General features: G+C 40.6%; 1 protein-coding gene across 1 annotated transcript; it reads right to left on the bottom strand.

Annotated features, from left to right (window-relative positions):
• Positions 1-224: 224 nt before the first annotated feature.
• rbp4 (retinol binding protein 4, plasma) lies at positions 225-6226 on the bottom strand. Its single transcript, XM_039772234.1, has 6 exons — positions 6107-6226; positions 5868-5999; positions 5622-5758; positions 5426-5532; positions 1226-1438; positions 225-435 (listed from the first exon to the last, which is right to left on the bottom strand). The coding sequence occupies exons 2-6, from the start codon at positions 5973-5975 to the stop codon at positions 413-415; spliced, it is 588 nt and encodes a 195-aa protein (XP_039628168.1). The 5' UTR covers positions 5976-5999; positions 6107-6226; the 3' UTR covers positions 225-412.
• Positions 6227-18917: the final 12691 nt, after the last annotated feature.

Genomic DNA, 18917 nt, shown 5'->3' with positions numbered 1-18917 from the left:
AAGGCAGGACTGGACGGAGTGGAGGTCCATCACAGGACAAATGCAGTTCACACTGCGATGAAACCAAGGCACCCGGAGGGACCTTCGCACAGACATGGGGAGGACCCAGGATGTGAGGTGAGAGCACCACACAGATAACCAACCAAAATGGAGAAAATATATTTAATTTTTAATTTTAATAGAAATCTACAACAAAGATAACTAAGTTTATCATATAAAATATGTACATACCAAGAGATATATATTTTTGTTTTTGCAGTGTGAATTAAGTTTTAGGTGAGTGTTTTACAACAAAATGATTACATTATATAACTCATACACGTGTTTAACATTCAGCTAAGATGCCGTCTCAGATTCAGCAGTTCACTTTGACGTTTTTTTTCATTTATGATTGAAAGACTTTTTGCTGCTGCTACTGTTGCTGTTCACAGTAACCTAAAAGTGAAAGGAGAAATAAAAGTGTTATAATTGGGAAAACAATTCACAAAAACAAGACAGCAATATACAGAAGTTTTATGTACGTGATAATTGATGGAAGAGAGTACATGGTGGGGGCTGCGGGGTTTCGCTCATATGGGGCTGAGTAGAATCCCCTAAAGCCGCAGAGAGCTTAGTAAATGATGGACGGTAGGTATGTAGTGGCCTCATTGCCGCCATCGGCTCCTGCTTACTGGTCTTGGGCAGCCTCGGCCAGCTTGGTCTTTACTGGCCGAACAGAATAAAATGGAGACAAGGCCAAAAAAGCCCTGGTTTTCAAATCGGAGTGTCGCTTTAGCTGGCCTTGTCTAATTTTTGGCACAGTTTTCCCTTTGTATTTGGGTTTATTATTTTTAACTGTGCCATATTTGAACTGTGTTGTTGTATAATGTGGAATTTCTTCTCATTAATATATTTTCTTAGTCTATTATTAGGTCATGAAGATTTCTGGGCTCATCCTGCCAAAACCTGACTGTGAATGGGATGGCAGTGCACTGGAGGTCACTGTCACTCATGCTGGAAACTTCTAGGAGAGAAATCCACCCCCGGACCAAGGCTTTGTGGTCAGTGTGGTGGCACCACCTTAGACATGGTGATGACTTAGGTGTATGTATGTCGGTGATTCAAGGTCATGGCCTGACAAATTACCCACAATGCACAGCATTGATTGACACCGTCAATAGAAAAGTGAATTTGATGAGAGTCTAAGAATCAGGGAGCTGCTTCCACCTGAGCAGCCACTTCTTACCATTATGAGCCACACGTCTGTATTGCCTGGCCAAGCAGATGTTCTCCTGAGCTTTCCGGACCATCTTATGAGCATGATTGGGCAGGCCAGTTGGATCACGAGAGAAGATGAAGGAGTAGCTGTCTGAACAAGTGCCATCAAAGTGTATCTTGCGGCAAGAGTAGTGGACGGCATAGGAGTCATAGTCGGTGTCCACAATCCAGTGTTCATCATCTGCACGGAAGACAGAAAGAAACAAACAAACATGAAGCTTTGGACACTGCAGTTAGCAACGCTGACCTCCAAAGGTTCACCAATGTCCTCGACCCCAAGTGCTGTCAGTTCACACCAAGGCTGCTCGCATCACACTTGCTCATGTCTCTTCTCTCCCTGTGCCTGTCATCGTTTGCTGCTGCTCCATCAAATTAAAATGCACATCTCAAACAAGAATGCCCATCCAGTCACCTCTTCATTAGTTCTCTTTATCCGTTAACAAGCCCCTCATATTTCATTTGTGTTGTCACGGATCAGAGCCGAATTTGGAAGCACAGAAGAAGGAGTCGTATTATCAGTCCTTTTTGCTTCTTTGCTTCTTACACCAGGAACAGGGATGGCACAGAATGCCAGTCAGTTGGAGGTCTCACACGCTCTTACGCAGGGGCCACTTTAGATTGTGAAGTTGTGTGCAATGCAGCCATGTCATTTTTATTATATAACACAAACAGTACATGCTTTGTGTTCATATTAATGTAATTACTGCAGATTTACAAACCGAGCATCGACTTCCATTCAGACGCCACTGCTGGACTTAAGCAGGAGCCAGCCCTGAACAAGACCACTGCAGATACCCTCGCATGCTCAGTGATCTTAAATTTGCCACTTAGCACAACTTTCAAAATGGTTAGGGATTGGAAGGAAACAAGAGTAACCCCAGAGCCATGCTGACATACAGGCACAGGCCTGCCAATTGAGTCCTGGAAGCACCAACTGCTGCAGCACAGGGCTGCCCACAACGTCTTTGACCAGGTCAGGGGGAGCAACGTGGCGTACTGTAGGAATGACACAAGGGTGGGCAGTCTGTCCCACTTGGCCAGTGTGGAGTTATCAGTTAACCTGACGTGTGCATTTGGGGTGAATGAGGAAAACCACAAAGTCCCAAGGTACCGACTCCAGCCGGGCAGTGCCCAGCAGGTGGGCAATCTAACCCAGGCCTAAAAGCAGCACTGTGCCACTTTATAACATGAAAAAGTGCTACAGTCAGAAACTAAGTTGTGTAATTTAGAAAAGTTAACTCAAATTTTAGAAGCATTTAACAAGCATTTTCTGTACCCGCTTGCAGAGGCTGCAGACAGTCCTGGTAACACTCATCACAAAGAAGACGCAAAAGAGAGAAGATGAGCTTAATACTAAATTAAGAACACGAACCACGAGTCCTGAGCAGTGCCGCAATTCTATTGTCCAACAAATAAACAGGCAGTCGTACGTTGTTAGAGAACATTTCCGTGTCTTAGCTTCAATTACAAGGAAGAGAATCGGTAATAAAAAAGGAGACGTCCATTTTGTGATAGTAGTTTATCCAGAGGTGCTCAATCCTGAGCGAGGAGGTGACCAAGAAATGCCTCGGGAGTTTCAAACTTTCTAAAGTGTGTGAAGAAGACCACCACAAAATAGAACAGCCTACATACACACTGAAACTGTCAAGTGCAAAATAAATAAATAAAAAAATACTCCGTGTCACGAGGGCCATCAGCTGGAAACACAGTTGAAGATAATAAATAATAATAATAATAATACGTGCCTTTCTAAACACTCAAGGACACCGGACAATAGATAAAAAAACAAAACTAAAAGACCAAAATTAAAATCAGACAGAGCAATTGTAATCAAAGAGAAAAAGCCGTCTTAAACAAATGAGTTTTAAGTTTAGATTTGAAAAGTGAAAATGATTCAATGTTTCTAAGCTCAGGTAGTAGTGAGTTACAGCGCTGGGGGGGAAAGCAAGTGAATGCTCTGCTCCCCATAATGGTAAGACGGACGAAGAGGACAGTCAAGTGGATGGACGAAGAGGATCTGAGGGGACGGGAGGGAATGGCAACATGGAGGAGGTCAGACAGATATGGAGGGGCAAGGTTGTGGAGAGCCTTAAATGTTAACAGAAGAATTTTGAATTGAATGCAGAACTTAACTGGAAGCCAGTGAAGCTGCTGAAAAACGGGAGTGACATGGTGAATAGAGGGGGTCCTAGTAATGATGCAGGCAGCTGAATTGTGGACCAGTTGAAGCTTATAAAGAGATTTATGAATTGCAATAATCGAGACGAGAAGTGACAAAGGCTATGAACGAGGATAGCAGTGGTGTGGGGAGTGAGGGAGAGGCGAATACAATTAATGTTACGCAAGTGGAAATATGCAGACTGGGAGATGTTACTGATGTGGGACTGAAAGGATAAAGTACTCAAGGATGTGATGAGATGGGATATTCAGTGATGATAAAAGGACTCTGCTAGTTTATGTAGGTGCGTATTGAATTGTTTATTGTAAATGACTTATTCATTATACCTTTTTTTGTAACTATTTCTTTGACATCTTGTTAAAGCTCTTTGAGCTCCATCCTGTGTATGAAGATGTGTGATAGAAATGCAACGTCGTGGTTGCTGTTAGGACTGAAGACACTGACACTCGCTTACTTCACATTGGCGCAACCTGCATCTTTAGGTGGGCCACATGACCGCCTCAGTGAGCTCGCCTGCTGTTATAAACGGCTAGAAGTGCAGCTGCAGTGCCGTCTGTGCTGGGCTTGGTGTTCAGAGCCTAGCTGGGCTGCTCTTCACTAGTCTTTTTCTTTTGTAGACTCCCTGTGGTAATCGCTTTTTCTCTGGTTTACTCTTTCTACTATTACAGACTAATGGCCTGTACCTTATTAGTAGGTGTTTATACGATGCATTGGTTTATTACTTTTCCAATGATTCATATTCTACTGTCTCCAAAAAAGTTTTGAATAGTAATACAAGATAAACTGTTTAAAAAAAAAAAAAAACAACAGGTTCCTCCTATTTTTGGTCCTCTAGACCTCCAAAACCCTCTGAGGCCATTTCTGGACTTTAGTTTGAGCAGGAGATTACACTGTTTTGATAAAAACGAATAATAGGTGTCTTCAGCAAAAATGATCAGAAGGCCCTGCACATGGCACAATGGAATACGAGGGGGAGGAAGTTACTCCTTTGGACTAAACTTAAAAAAACACGAGGATTGGTAATATAAGTATGAATTTATGTTAATTTGAGTTTGCTGATTATGAATGTGATCATATTTTTGATATGTGATTCTTTATTGGTGGATGTAGCCCTCTAAGAGCCGCTCCAGATAGTAAAGATGACAAATTTCAAACAGAAGCTTGCGGGATTTTATTTTAGACTATTTCAAAGCCGGTGATTACCAATATGATGATATTTTTGATCCTTTGCTAGGGATCTAGCCCACTATGGACATCCATGACAAATTTCAACTGCAATTGAGAATAATGAAACTGTAACGACATTAAATTGAAGCATATATTTCAAATATCTGGCACAGCTATTCTTATTTGTTTATGTACTTCTACCTCATGAAGTAAATCATTATATTTCATATGAACGCACTGAATTAGGGCAGCTTTTGCTAAATCTGACTTTTTATGTGATATTTGTTGTGCTGCTCACAATTGTTTTGTGTTTCGCTGTGATAATTTAGTATAAAGCTATTAATCTTCTCTCTTGGGTATGTTCTTTATAATATTTGGGAGCAGCTGTTTCTTTAAGTCATTGGAGGGCATTGTGGTTGTTAACAATGATCACAAAACCGGATGACCCTTGATGGAGTGCCTGCCAGTCACCAGGTGCATGCATATTTTGTGGCCGTGTTTTGAACCCTGTCACTTAGATCACCTAACTAAGTAGAGAGGACGCCGGCAGTAATGGCTGACAGATACACACCAGCTTCTCCCACACACATCTGAGTGTTGCAGTTTAAGCTGATAGTACGCCCAATGGAGGGAGTGCAGGGTGACAACCCCCATAAAGGAGAGGACACTTGACTTCCTCTAGGGTGTCGTCAGACCGCTGTAACACGCTTAATGCTGATGTCTGGCAATGAAATACTTGGCAAGACCTTAAATATGGAAGACGAGCATGCTCTGTCTAATTGTGTGGTCTCATCCCTAAACATGAGGCTTTAGCTAACTTACCTCCTTGCTGTAGGTAGGCTGCAGCTCCCCAGTACTTCAGTTTGAATTTTGCGGGATCGGGGGTGTCGGTGAAGGTGCCAATCATTTCGGCGCAGACCTCCCAATTGCTGCTCCAAGCATACAAACAGAATTACGTATGAGCAGGTCAAATCAGCACATAAAGCCGCAGGTCACTGGTCATTTCACTTTTACTTACTTGAGAAGCTCGACTCTTCCTTTGGCTGTGGCGGCCATGGTGCCGTCAGGGTTTATGGTATATTCAGCCACAATGTTGTCCTGCAGAAACAGGCCTTCGGGGTCTTTCTTTGCAACGGCGTACCATTTCCCTGCAAACTTTCAACCAAAATAGAAATGTTAATAATTTAGGAGCAAAAGTAGCCCACACTAAGGCAGAGCATCGAGGACTGATTGAACCCCGTGGATGAGCAGTATAGTGCCTTACCCGGTATTTATCAAAGTCCTGCATCACTGGGATGTTATCTACAATGCAGTCATGCTGAGCCCAGCAGCTCACCATGTAACAGAACACGAGGAGAATCACAGACTTCATCCTGATGGCTTTCAAAATTCCAATCTGAAACAAATAAAAGCGTAGCATTACAGTCATTAGCGTCATGTCAGCAGCACACTGCGACCCCACTTTGCTCTTCACCTTTACCCAGATGTCACCGTGCAGCTTACCTAAATAAGAGCTTCCCCGTGGACCAGCAAAGAGCGAGGGTCTAGTATTCCCTTTGAACAGCCGGCTTATATAGACAGACCTCCATCACACGTCTTCTTTCGTCAGTCCCCTCCCCGCCCAAGGCTATACGTTTCACTTTTTTTTTTTTTAAATGTAGGTCAAAACGCGAGGGGCACAGTTCCAACAAAAATGTTTCATAACTGCACAGGCGCTGCCCAAGTTTATTAGAGTTTGCGCGTGGCCACTTTTATTTTCAAGCAATGATTAAAGTACCAACACATTTGGGGGGTTGGGGGGGGGAGGAAGAAGCAATCTAATTTTGGCAGAATCGGAGAGAAGCATCTGGAATCCATTAGCAGCTGACTCTTAGTGCGCCACAGGGTCCAGCTGTTTACCTGCAATTCCCGCCTGCTGCTTCAAGGCTTGCTTTCATAACACTTTCTACTGACTTGTTCCGTCTTGACCGCGCTGGGCTGCAGAATGCTAAGACTCTGCTTCATGTCCTGGCAGGGTGTGTTTACCAGTCATGCTGTCTGAAATGCACCCTAAATCTATGAAAACGTAATGGTGGACTGGAGAGATAGAAGGGTCACTATTAGTATGACAGACAAGACAAGCACCAGGGGATGAAGGTAAAGGTGGACGCTTTCATCTTTACGACTCAAATTCCATACAGACAAGGGTGATGGCTGTTCTACTGCTCCAGGGATGTAACCTGGTCACATTTTACTTTACAAAGTTAATGGCAGGCATTACAATGGCATGGTGTCCACGTTAAAGTGCCCTGTGATAGACTGGTGTCCTGCTTTGTATCTGTGATTCTGTCATGGATATGACAATTTCCCCTCTGGCGGATTAACACAGTGTACCGAATAGCAAATAAAGTAGGAAAAGAAAATAATTCAACAATAAACCGTCCTGGGGTGGCAATATAAAAAAAAATGGATGAATGAATAGTTGATTTGAAATATGGCAACCAAACTCTGAACTTGATATTGTTGAATGAGGCAAAGGAAGAGGGAGAATATCAATACCACAGAATCTGTGATGTCTAAGCCATGGTGGGGTGCAGCTGAGAGTTGTAAGCAAGGAGTTTGATATGAAGACGATGACGATTCAGTGGAGACCAAAACACCACAGAAGATGCAAAGTAGGCAAATGCCATCTTCACGAAATGGAATCTCTGAAAAATGTGTCCATCTTGTCCACATTGAAACACAGGCTGAAGAAGTTTTGAAAATTCTCAACTGGGAGATTCAAACCTGCATTTGGGAGGAACACCAGCTGGAAAACGTGTGTTTGCATGCCATTATGTTAATTCATTTAATTGCTGATGATCTTGTAATGGGCCATAATGGAGTTGTTGTGGCTAATACTGCTGCTGCTGCTTCACTGCTCCAAAAATCTAAATTTGATCTCCTGCTTGTCTGTTCTGTGTTCATGTGAATTTCTTCCCCATTTCATAGTAGAGTGACCTCCACATCACAACTGGTTTTGGATTGAACTTGAGAGTATGCCTTATGATGGACTGGTATCTTGTTCAGGGTTTGTTCCTACTTTGCACCCAGTGCTAAGTAGACATGAGCCTCCATATCTGTCACAGTTTTATAGGTTTGGCACACATAGAGTTTAATGTTGCCATCTTTCTCTGTTAACTGTGCATTTCGACTTTTTCTTGATGTTAATAGCATCTTAACATCTTTGCGTCACCATTTTGTGTTTAGTTTTGTATTCTGGTTGCCACTTCTGTCATGGAATCACACCACAGTCCATCCCAAGTCATATATTTTGCACTGTGGTAATGGCTGTGATCAGCCATGAACAAGCAACTTCTGGGTTACAAAGGCCCTCAGAAGCAGTACCCTTTTGTATAGGGTGGTCCAGATCTAATTATGCAATTTTCATTACGCTATATAAGTTTATTACATAGAAAATCACCCGAAAAAATCCCAGACCATCGAGAAGTGTGCGAACTGATGACATGAAGAATCGTCTTTGCACCGAACTGGAATCGTCCCCGCATAAATCAAAGTCATTCAGACAATCTGGATCTGCATAATTAGATCTGGACCACCCTATACATTGTGGGGAATATAAGAACTCTTATCCTTAGGCATGCAGGGACTGCCTGTAATTATTGCAAGGCAGAATGCTTCCTGGTGATGTCAGCCCCCACATTCTGCTCAGGACTGCCACTGCATGCCATCTCTCCAACATGCAAATCCTGCCAACTACACCAAGTGTTCTGTTGTGGAATCATTCCATGAAATACCCAAGGTTCCACATTTAGCACTGTGGTAGCTGCAGTTACAAACCCACAACATCCAGACCTGTAGGCATCACAGGTGAAGCACTTCATGGTGATGTCAGCTGTGATCTCTCACTTAGACCCACACATTCAGTTCAACACTAATGCAACAATACACCTGTCCATAGTGTAAATCCTGCTGACTACGCCAAGTGATCTTTTGTGGAATCACATTGTGCTAGGTTCCACATTTTTCACAGTGGTAACTACCAGAGGTCAGTCACAAACCCACAACATCCAAGTTGCAAAAGCCCTGCCAAGCTCTACTCAGGTGCATCTGGACTGCCTGTAAGCATTGCAAGTGAAGCGCCTCCTGCTGACATCTGCTGAGATCTCACACTCGGCCCCACCTTCGGTGCAGCACCGCAACTACATCCCTATTTTGTGTGTTCTCTCCTGGCCACAGACCTGTCGTTTGCAGTCACTATACTCATTGTCAGTCACGTGACGTAGCCGTATTTTTATTGTTGCTCCCTGTCTATATAAGAAGGTTAGTGAATAAAAAAAATTGCTTGCTTTTAGTGAGCGAAATCTTTTCGGCGAGACGCATCTTTGTGAGTTCAGTATGGGCTTTGTTAGCATTCTTGGCTTTGGTGTTTTGGTATACAAATGGTCTTTTGGCTTCATACATCTGCTAATTTTAAGATAACATTTCTATTCCTTATCTCCTGGTCCTGGTGATTATTAGTCCTCACTACCATCTCACTGGCAGAATCATGAATCTCTGTGTGGAGCTGACACATTTTTCTTGTGCCTGTGGGGGTTTCCTTCAAGTTGTCATGATCCATCTGGGCACATGAAAACAAAACAGATTTAAGTGATACTTAAGTTTGAAACCAAAATGTCATGATTTAATTTTGTTTGAATATTTTTTTTCAGTGTTATCTTTGCATTTCAGATTCCCTTAAGGCCATTTATTCCAACATCTTTCTGCAACATTATTTTTAGTTTCCATGGCTGCTGTTGATTTGTGGTTAATCTTGCTAGTGTTGCCATGAATGGATGACCAGGAGTTTGTGATGTATGCCGTGACGACTGGTGTGTGTTTCTCATAGCTCATCGTGTTATGTTTATAGCTTGTGATTTTTTTATGACTTTTGATCTTCATTTTTAGGGATTCATGCTAGATATTGTCGATTTTTCCAGATTTGACCTTGGCCAGGCTTTTTGTGAAACATGGACTTCCTGGTCCCTTTTTCATTTGCCCTACTGGCCTGCCACATTTCTGTTCTTTGGCAGAACACAAAGCTCTGAACAATGTGATCTTGTTGGCAGATGGTCTAATGTCCTGTGGCGTCTCTCTCTCTCTCTCAGTTTTCTGCAAGTCATTACTTAAATTTGATTTATTTTAAAATCCTGTTCACCCACAGCAATGTTTAAGTTGTCTTTGTCAGGAATTGAGGGTTGTGCTGTCTACAACACTCACAAGAAAAGGCTGAATAGAAAACCAGATGCCTCGATGGTTCGTTAAAAAATGTTTTGGTTTTAACTTTATGCAAAAAAATAATGAAAACCCTTTTTGTTAGACAAGCATTGCAAAGTTAACATAATACTGATATTTTTACTTTCACTATCACGTCACTGCTTTTGATTCTGTTCTTTTTCTAGACTGCTCTTTGCACTGGTAACTTTTACTAAAGGCATGTTGCATTACACGGCTTTTCAGTCGCAGCCTTCATTTTTATAATCTTTGAGAGACATAGGATGTCGGTGACATGCTATGACATCAACTTATGTAATTTACAAAATGATCTGGCTGATGTCTGCTCTCCTTCTCTTTAAGATAAGTGAGTCTTTAGCTTTTTGCCTTTTCCTAATTCTAATTGTCAGCCTATTGTAATCTCCTGATCATCACTAAAACATAAAAAGCATGTGGTATAAAGTAAATTAAATTTCAAATTATGTAAAACTCCACTGGCACATTTATTTGATCTATCTCATTAAACGTCCCTGATTGCCTACATTAACAATTGTCAGTAAGGCAATGATTTTCCCACCAGTTTCTACTAAGTGGTTTCATTTGTAAAAATTGGTTACTTCTGTTACACACGTGTGTATGGTAGACAACTTCAGGGCTCCTCTACTGACAGTTGCACTCCAAACCAAAGGGTGGCGCTGTCACCTAATGCCTTTTCTCTTCCTCCCTCTGCAGAACAGATGATTAACAGACATTTCACCTCTGATGACACTTCCGACTTCTGCCTTCCTGAACCAAACCCCCAGTCCTGAAATCTGGCATGGTCGGTATCTTGGAGTCAGTCTGAAGAAGACTCTCCTCTGGAGAAGATGTCTGCTCAATTGCTGCATGTTCTTTTTTCATTTGAAACATCTTTCAGTTACACAGAGTTTGCCTGCGTGCCCCAACCCTTTAAGATGTGTGGTCTGATTAATTTACACGTATAAGTCTGTGTATCTCACTGTGTGTCCATCTGGTTGTTACTGTATGTCTCTGTCATTCCAAAAGATGTTGCATCACAAACATGAACACTGCTTTTACAAATTCCCTACCAAATAGCACTGGGACATATGCATAACGTGATGCAGCACAAAGATTAATGCTGATATCTACATTGACCACTTAAATTTCAACCTGTCTTAGACTGGTGGCATGGCTAGTTTTTAATTAAAAAATAGGAGATGTTGTTCCCTCTTACGATCATGACATTATCGTGGTGCGCAACTTAACAATCCTTAGTACTATGATCTGGAGATGTGTGCACCTGAAGAGCAGTCCACAGCAAAATGGTCCAAAGTGTGGTATCAGACAAAGAATAATCCATTAATGACCCTCATAATAGTGTCAGATGTATCAAATAAAACCACTCATGGAGCCAGGCCTAAGAATGGGGTTCACAGCCTTGTGTGATATAGTGGGTCAGCAGCTCCGAACAAATGACAAGTTTTTAATAAATAATCCATTCAGCCATGACAGTTGATGAGGTAACTGGGGAGAGATGCATCTACACGTGAAGGTGCTATTGTTCTTAATTGCTTCATCAATTTCTTGCAGTGCAAGATTGAGATGCTGCGGCCACGGGGCCATATAAGTATGAGGCGACACATGAGATGGGAAAAACGAAAGAGAGAGAAAGGCCTGCAGAATGAGAGTGTGGCATTGGGGCAGAGAAAGAGGACAAGCCAGCCGGCTAGAGAAAGAGAAAAGGCAGCGCTCTCAGGGATCCAGTGACAGAGTGAGGAATAAAAAATGTTATTCTGTCCATGCAGAAGGTAGGTATGCTCCAATGTCAAACGCTGGCACTGTATCTGATTGTGTTCAGCTCTGTCAGAGAAAAGCATATGGCCGTGATATCTCTGGCAATCAACAGCTACCCTCTAAAACACACGTAACTCTGATCTCTCTTTGAAAAACGTCAAATGTTACTCCTTAACAAATCTGCAGTTGATAATGTCTATTGAACAAACGGGTATCGGTAGCTAAGCAGAGGCAAGGTACGCTCCAACACATGTTGAGAGGCAGACCGACTCCAATGAAGGCTGGCATGTGAGTGAGGAGGGCTCTGTCCCCCTCCCCTCGGCCTACAGCTTTTCTCTCGGATTTGCGCAAATAAATCGGTACCAGAAGTGAACTATGATACTTAGCGTGGTGAGAGAAGTCACAAAATCAACCAGAATGTTCAAGCAAATTAAAGAAAAACCCTGATCTAAATATGTTATGTAGTTCTCTCGTGAAAAACAGACAGACATACGGACAGACGTTGGATTTTATATATATATATATATATATATATATATATAGATATTATTTTATACTGAGTTTAGTCAGTTGAGGTTGGTTTGGCACATGGTTAGAATACACACTTTCACAGCACAAGCAGTCCACTGGGAGAAGACACACAGGCAGATCCGTGACACATTGGTGGGATTATATCTCACAGCCGGCCCGGGACTGTCTGGAATTTATCCAGGAGGTGTTGGATGAAGTCCTGAAAGTAGAGTGGCATGGTGAGGCAACTCAGCACAATGAGTTGCTGGAATGACCCTCATCAGGATAAGCAGAGTAAACATAATGATGACAACGATGATGATGATTAGAAATAGCAGTACAGTAATCCTTCCTCGATCGCGGCAGTTGCGTTCCAGACCCCCCTGCGATAGGTGAAAATCTGCGAAGTAGAAACCATATGTTTGAATGGTTATTTTTATATATTTTAAGCCCTTATAAACTCTCCCACACTGTTAACATTATTAGAGCCCTCTAGACATGAAATAACACCCTTTAGTCAAACGTTTAAACTGTGCTCCATTACAAGACAGAGATGACAGTTCTTTCTCACAATTAAAAGAATGCAAACATATCTTATCTATAAAGGAGCGCCGTCAGGAGCAGAGAATGTCAGAGAGAGCGCTCGCTAAGTAAAGCAAACAATCAAAAAATCAATACGTGCTTTTAAGTATACAGAAGCACCACGATAAAGCCGCATTTTGTAGAAGAGCGTCCGTGTCCTCTGTGCAAACAGCCCCTCTGCTCACACCCCCTCCGTCAGGCAGAGAGAATGTCAGAGAGGGTGAGAGAGAACGAGAAAAGCAAACAATCAAGCACCGCGCAGGAAGGATATCTTATATCATTGAGGAGTTTTAGTTAATATGTAATACGTGCTCTGATTGGGTAGCTTCTCAGCCATCCGCCAATAGAGTCCCTTGTATGAAATCAACTGGGCAAACAAACTGAGGAAGCATGTACCATAAATTAAAAGACCCATTGTCCGCAGAAAGCGGCGAACCAGCGAAAAATCTGTGATATATATTTAGATATGCTTACACTTAAAATCCGCGATAGAGTGAAGCCGCGAAAGTCGAAGCGCGATATAGCGAGGGATTACTGTATATAGAAATGTGCGTGTAAGTGGTCTAAATCATTAGCTCTCCTTTTGCAGCTTTTCTTCTGTTTGGCTGTTAGGTTAGATCTCCATTTCCCATCTCTCTCTGTTTTGTTTTTTTGTTTAACACGCCCCATCTTTCACCTTCTTTCTCATGTACTCTCTTTTCCTTCTCAATCTTTGATTTCCATTTCTCCATGTCAGTTAATTTCTACCCCTCACTGTAAAAAATGTCAGTAAATTTAATGGTAAAAATACTGTAAATGGTGAAAGTAAAAGACCTTTTCTGAAAAAAGGAAAGTTGCCTTATGTTCTACTGAAAATTACCTGTATATCTTAAACAATACATTTCATTATTTTTTACAGCCAAGTTCTGTAAAACTGATATTTATCTACCTTTAAAATATGTATACCATTTACTGATGCATTACAATTACACTGAAAAAAACTGTTAATTTTACATTGTAAAACTGTTAAATAGCGAAGGTGAAAAAATGTAAAATGCTGCTTCAGTCCCACCGAAGCTACGATATTTGCATAAGGACACGCCCCCTTTAACCATATTGTTCCTGGTGAACCGAATACCTTTGAATAGTATGGGAAAAAAACTTAAACAAACTTAACAAACTTATTTTTTCCCTGCGTGCTGAAGGTTTTTTTGAGGTTCTGGAAGCTGATTTATGGTGGGTTGTATTCGATAAGCTGGGACGCTTGTACGACACCATTCACCATAAAAGCAAACTGTACTTCTCCACCAGACAATATGCCATAACTTTCTTAAACATTGAATTTTTTCAATGTGTATAATTAAATGGTACGTTTGCTATTGGTTGTTACTTTATTGATGTAAACTGTGTACTGGGGTTTGACCCTGACAATACTTTCTAATGGTTTATTTATTATCATATTTATTACACTGTATGAATTTCTGCTTATGGTTAAACATTCCCCTCTGTTGGAATGTGTTGTAAAGAAAAAAAACAGTTATTTACTACAAAGTTATACCGTAGACCTAAAAATATTGTCACCTTATTTATTTCAGTAAAATTTTGGCAACCCAGCAGCCAGTTTTTATTGTAAAATTAACATTTTTATAGACCTAAAAATATTGTCACCTTCTTTTTTACGGTAAAATTCTGGCAACCCAGCAGCCAGTACTTTACTGTAAATTTAACATTATTTTTGTTACAGTGCCGCTGACCTCTTGATTATGAACTCAGTCAACTCCAGCAATGTGTGTCCTTTAAACGTGCAGGTCCAGTCAACCATTTTGTTTGCTACATTTTGGTATGTGATCGTTGTTAAAGAAACGGCATCACATGGCTTTCTGACAGCATATGATGTCATCACATGCAGATTCATTCTGATGATGGCATGCAGCACTTGACATCCAGGATTTGGGATATGCGTTAAGAAAAAAAACTTATTTGATTAGCATTCTATTAGTTAAAAAGGATATTTATGTTGTAGTTATGGTTAGGACTTTAATCTTAAGACTTTTCCTCTATAAATTTTGTCTGTTTTCTTTAGTTTTTTTGCCAGAATTTCTATTCTTCTTGGCTGCTGCTCATTTACTGAGTATGTTTTTGGCTTGTTTTTTTGGAAGAGCTATGTTTTAACTTGGCTACACTAGACAGAAAAAACAAAATCTGGTAAATGAAAGAGAAGAAATGTAAAAGAAGATACACTCAGTCGTCCATGAGGGAGAAGAACACAAAAAGCTCCAGTTAACAATAGTCATGGGGGGCTGCCAATGCTAAGTGACAATCCTTGCTGCCTTGATAGCCATCCAGGGTCTCTCGCGTTCTCTTACTTTCTTGAAATATTCACTCACAAGACACCCCTTGCTTTGCTTGAACATTCTCCCAACACTGGTGTGAACAGCAGCTCCTGAAGGACCTTCTGCAGGTCCTGTGCCACTCCTGAGAGGAACTACAAAGGACCTTCTGCAGGTCTTGTGCCACACCTGAGAGGAACTACAAACAGCACTTGAATGAAAACATGGTCTTTTATATGGGATACCAGTGAAATAATCCCTTAATGTAATCCTCACATAAAAAAGTAATTTTCTTTGCATCAAAGAATCTTAGAACTTCTAAGAACCTCTATTAAACATATCATTGTAAAAAATATAGGCGTTCTTGTATAGCTTCACGTTATTTTTGGCTGAAGGTTAAGAAAAAAAAAGCAATTATGGGGTCATAATCTCAAAAAGCAAGCCAATTAAAGTTAAAGCTAAAGTCTTCAGTTCAGTTATTACCAGGAACGGTAACAGATTAAGAAAGAGGAAAGAAAGAAAACCTTTTAGCGACTGCAGCCCAGCAGGATCTAAGTTTGATACCCCTGCGTTGTGATCTCAAGATAAAGGTATGCTTAACATTCCAAGGATAAGTATAAATACCTTAACAGGTCTGGGGCCTCATGCATAACGCTGTGCATAGAATTCACACTAAAACATGATGTACGGACAAAAGCGGAAATGTGCGTACGCACAAAAAATCCAGATGCTTAAATCTGTGCATATGCCAACTTCCATGTTCTTCCAGTCCTTAAATCCCAGCACAGAGGGGGGAAAAAAAGTCCAAATGTCAACTTTAATCTTGAAATTTCCACTTTAATCATGTAGTTTGTCATTAAAGTAGAACGTCATAAACTTCATCTTAAAATTGTTTACTAAAGTAGCATATTAAATGCTTCGTATTCTATGTGCTCTTTTATGTGCTCTATGTGTGTGAATCACGACGTACTTCTTAAACTGGCTTTCTCTTCTACCAACAGGACACAGAATACATGACATTCATGATATTACAACTCTCTGAACAATTTAAATATTAAGATATATACTTGACATAACTTTCATAATGAAACATAGGGACACAGTGGCGCAGTGATTAGCAACAAGCTGGCGCCCCATCCAGAGATTGTACTTGCCTTCCACAAGATGCTTGTTGTGCCGTCCGCGACCTTCAATGAAGTAATTCATTGCAGCAGTACGGTCTCTCTCAAACATACTAACCTAATATTCCTATCCTTCCATTTCTTTCTTCAAGTAACCAATCGCCACACCATCAGCTCTGTAGTAGATGCCAAGCCATCTGTAAGCTTAGAGCGCAGATTCTTCAAAACTTTTATGGAACACTGAAATATCTTTGTAGTATGTGTTTAATTATTCCATCCATCTATCAATCCAGGGTCGCGCCAATCCCAGCAAGCATACAGCGTGAGGTAGGAACAATCCCTGAACAGGGCATCAGCTCATCGCTAATGCTGTCCATCGTGTCGTCACATGTTTAATTATTAACAATATAAATTATTTAAATGAAGTTTAAAATTGATCTGTATTATGTAATAAACATACTTTACAGCATTTCATCTTTAAAATGATATCAAGAGCTCCAAGAAGATAGTGCTTGGAAATCTAAATCGACTTAGAAGCCAGTCGTCATCATATGTAAATACGCTCTTTATAAACTGGCTAAGATTGTGCAATATTATAAGTGTAATGCAAGTATACAGTGAGATCATTGTACATATAAGTACATGCAGTTCTACCAGGAACACCAGGTAAGGCTCTGAAGCTTTTGCCATACTGTATGGAAAAAGTTCAAATAGACTGTGCGCATGACTGAGACAGTGTAAGCTAAATGCTGCATCCCGATAATTCTCTTTCCGATCAGCTGCTGTACAGCTGTGATTCCACACTCGGATACAGTGAGTTAAATACCTAGTGTTGCACTGAGAGTAACAATGCTAAAGCAGCTATAGTATTTGGAATAGTTTGGATGTTCTGTGCACCATTATATGGTTACGGGTTGATTATAATCAGATACCTTAAACTAATAAATGATATGCGATTAATTTCAGTTTATTTGACAAAGCCGTGTCATGAATGTGGATCTAAAATATAAAGGGAAACCACACAGGAACAGTAGCACTGCTTTGATGCTGGGTACCGCCAGTTTGCAAAACCGAGCAGAGAACATGCGTACACCAAGCATTTAGCTACCGTGAAAATGTGCAAGGCTTTACACCAAATTTATTTTTTCTGCATCGCGATGTGAGCAAGGAAACGGGCGCACGCAACATTTTTGTGCATATGCACCGTTTATACATGAGGTCCCTGGTCTTTAGCTATGGGGTCTCAAACCCCACGCCCATCAGTCTCAGCTGAGCATTAGAATCTCCTGTTACAGTTTCTGTTATGGCTGTTCACATTACTGTTTAATGACTGCACCAATTATTCTGTCAGGGTCTTACAGTGTTGTTCCCAATCTCTTACTCTTTTTGATAGAAATATTGTTAAACATTTTGAAGGGTCTTGCATGGGATTGAGCAGTTAATATTTGTTCTTTAATGGCATTTCATGGTTCTTTCCTGGGTTGTTTGGTTCCTCATAGCTCCATTGCTTGACAAAGTACCATTTATTCTAGGACAGGTTCTTTGCATATAAAGTTGGTCCTTTGTGCTTTGATAAACTTTCTAATATGAATGAAAATTTAAAACTTCAAGATATGGTAGGCTACTGCCTAGCAGGATATTAACAGATTAAGAAAACCTCCTAGTGTTACTGTATGCAGCAAGAGTCTTTTTAAAACCATGAACCATTGTTATTTCACAAATCTGTCACCACCTATTCATGGTTATTTACTGTATGGTGCCTGTTTCAGATCTAAATAAATAAAAGGTTTCTAGAACCTTCATGTGGAAGGGTCTTTTGGGAACCTAAAATGGTTCCCCTATGGCATCGCTCTGAAGAACCACTCTGGCATCTTTTAATTTAAAGAGTTTTGTTAGGCAAGTGGACATACCAACTCACTAGACAGAACCAGGGATGCCCATGGAGTACAGCAGCTTTCTTTTTTTTTTACTTACTGTTCTTTCTGTGTTTTCCCTCCCTTTTCTGCTTTATTTAAATTAATAAACGTTAACTCTTTTGGAAGAGCTGGGCCCCTTAGCAGTAATCTTAGCGATGCTACCAGGGATCTTTACTTTCCCTCTGTGTGTGTGAATTCATACATACAGTGGCTTAAATAAGTATTCAGCTCTGAAAACCATTCTCACTATTTATTGTGCTTGATTCTAAACTTACAATGTTTTAAAGTAAGTCTTTTTCTAGCTGATCAACAAAACAATGTAAACTTGACAAATCAAGAGAAACAAACTGAAAACCTTCAATGATTTGCTAAATGGGAATAATCAAACTTATGAAATTTAAAGAGTATTCCCATTCTTTGTAAATATAAGACTTGCTTTGCTCAAGTGCCATATCTTACCTGACCAACTCACCTGATTTGTTTTTCACATGGTGCATCACCTGACCTGGATCAGCAAATTTATGAGGATAAATCCCCACCCCTCCACTCTCTTGCTGAGGTCTAAGATTGTGGTATGATTTTCAAAAAGTAAACCTAAATGAAGCTAAAACAGCATTCAGAACTAGTCAGGGATATAATTATAGAGAAGCACAGATCTGAGAAGGTGTACAAGACCATCTTAAAGACGCAGGACATACCTTGGAGCTCAGTGCAGTCCATTGATAGATTTGATAGACCTTAGTAATTTGGATGTATACAACAGTAGAAGCGTAAAACAAAGAAACATACTCACAGGACAAATAATGTAATCAATCAATCGACTGATGGATAGATAGATAAGAAAAGCACT

This window comes from Polypterus senegalus, chromosome 1, assembly GCF_016835505.1.
Source record: "Polypterus senegalus isolate Bchr_013 chromosome 1, ASM1683550v1, whole genome shotgun sequence".
Classification (NCBI taxonomy): domain Eukaryota; kingdom Metazoa; phylum Chordata; class Cladistia; order Polypteriformes; family Polypteridae; genus Polypterus; species Polypterus senegalus.
The sequence above is the reverse complement of the archived record's forward strand: the minus strand, read 5'-3'. Positions and strand labels throughout refer to the sequence as shown.

Excerpts from the sequence above, each read along its gene's own strand:
- rbp4 (XM_039772234.1), bottom strand. The coding sequence starts at position 5,975 with ATGAAGTCTGTGATTCTCCTCGTGTTCTGTTACATGGTGAGCTGCTGG. Across the intron at positions 5,759-5,867 it reads AGGACTTTGATAAATACCGG|TTTGCAGGGAAATGGTACGC; the intron begins GTAAGGCACTAT and ends TTTGGTTGAAAG. Across the intron at positions 1,439-5,425 it reads AGCCTACCTACAGCAAGGAG|ATGATGAACACTGGATTGTG; the intron begins GTAAGTTAGCTA and ends TCTTCCGTGCAG.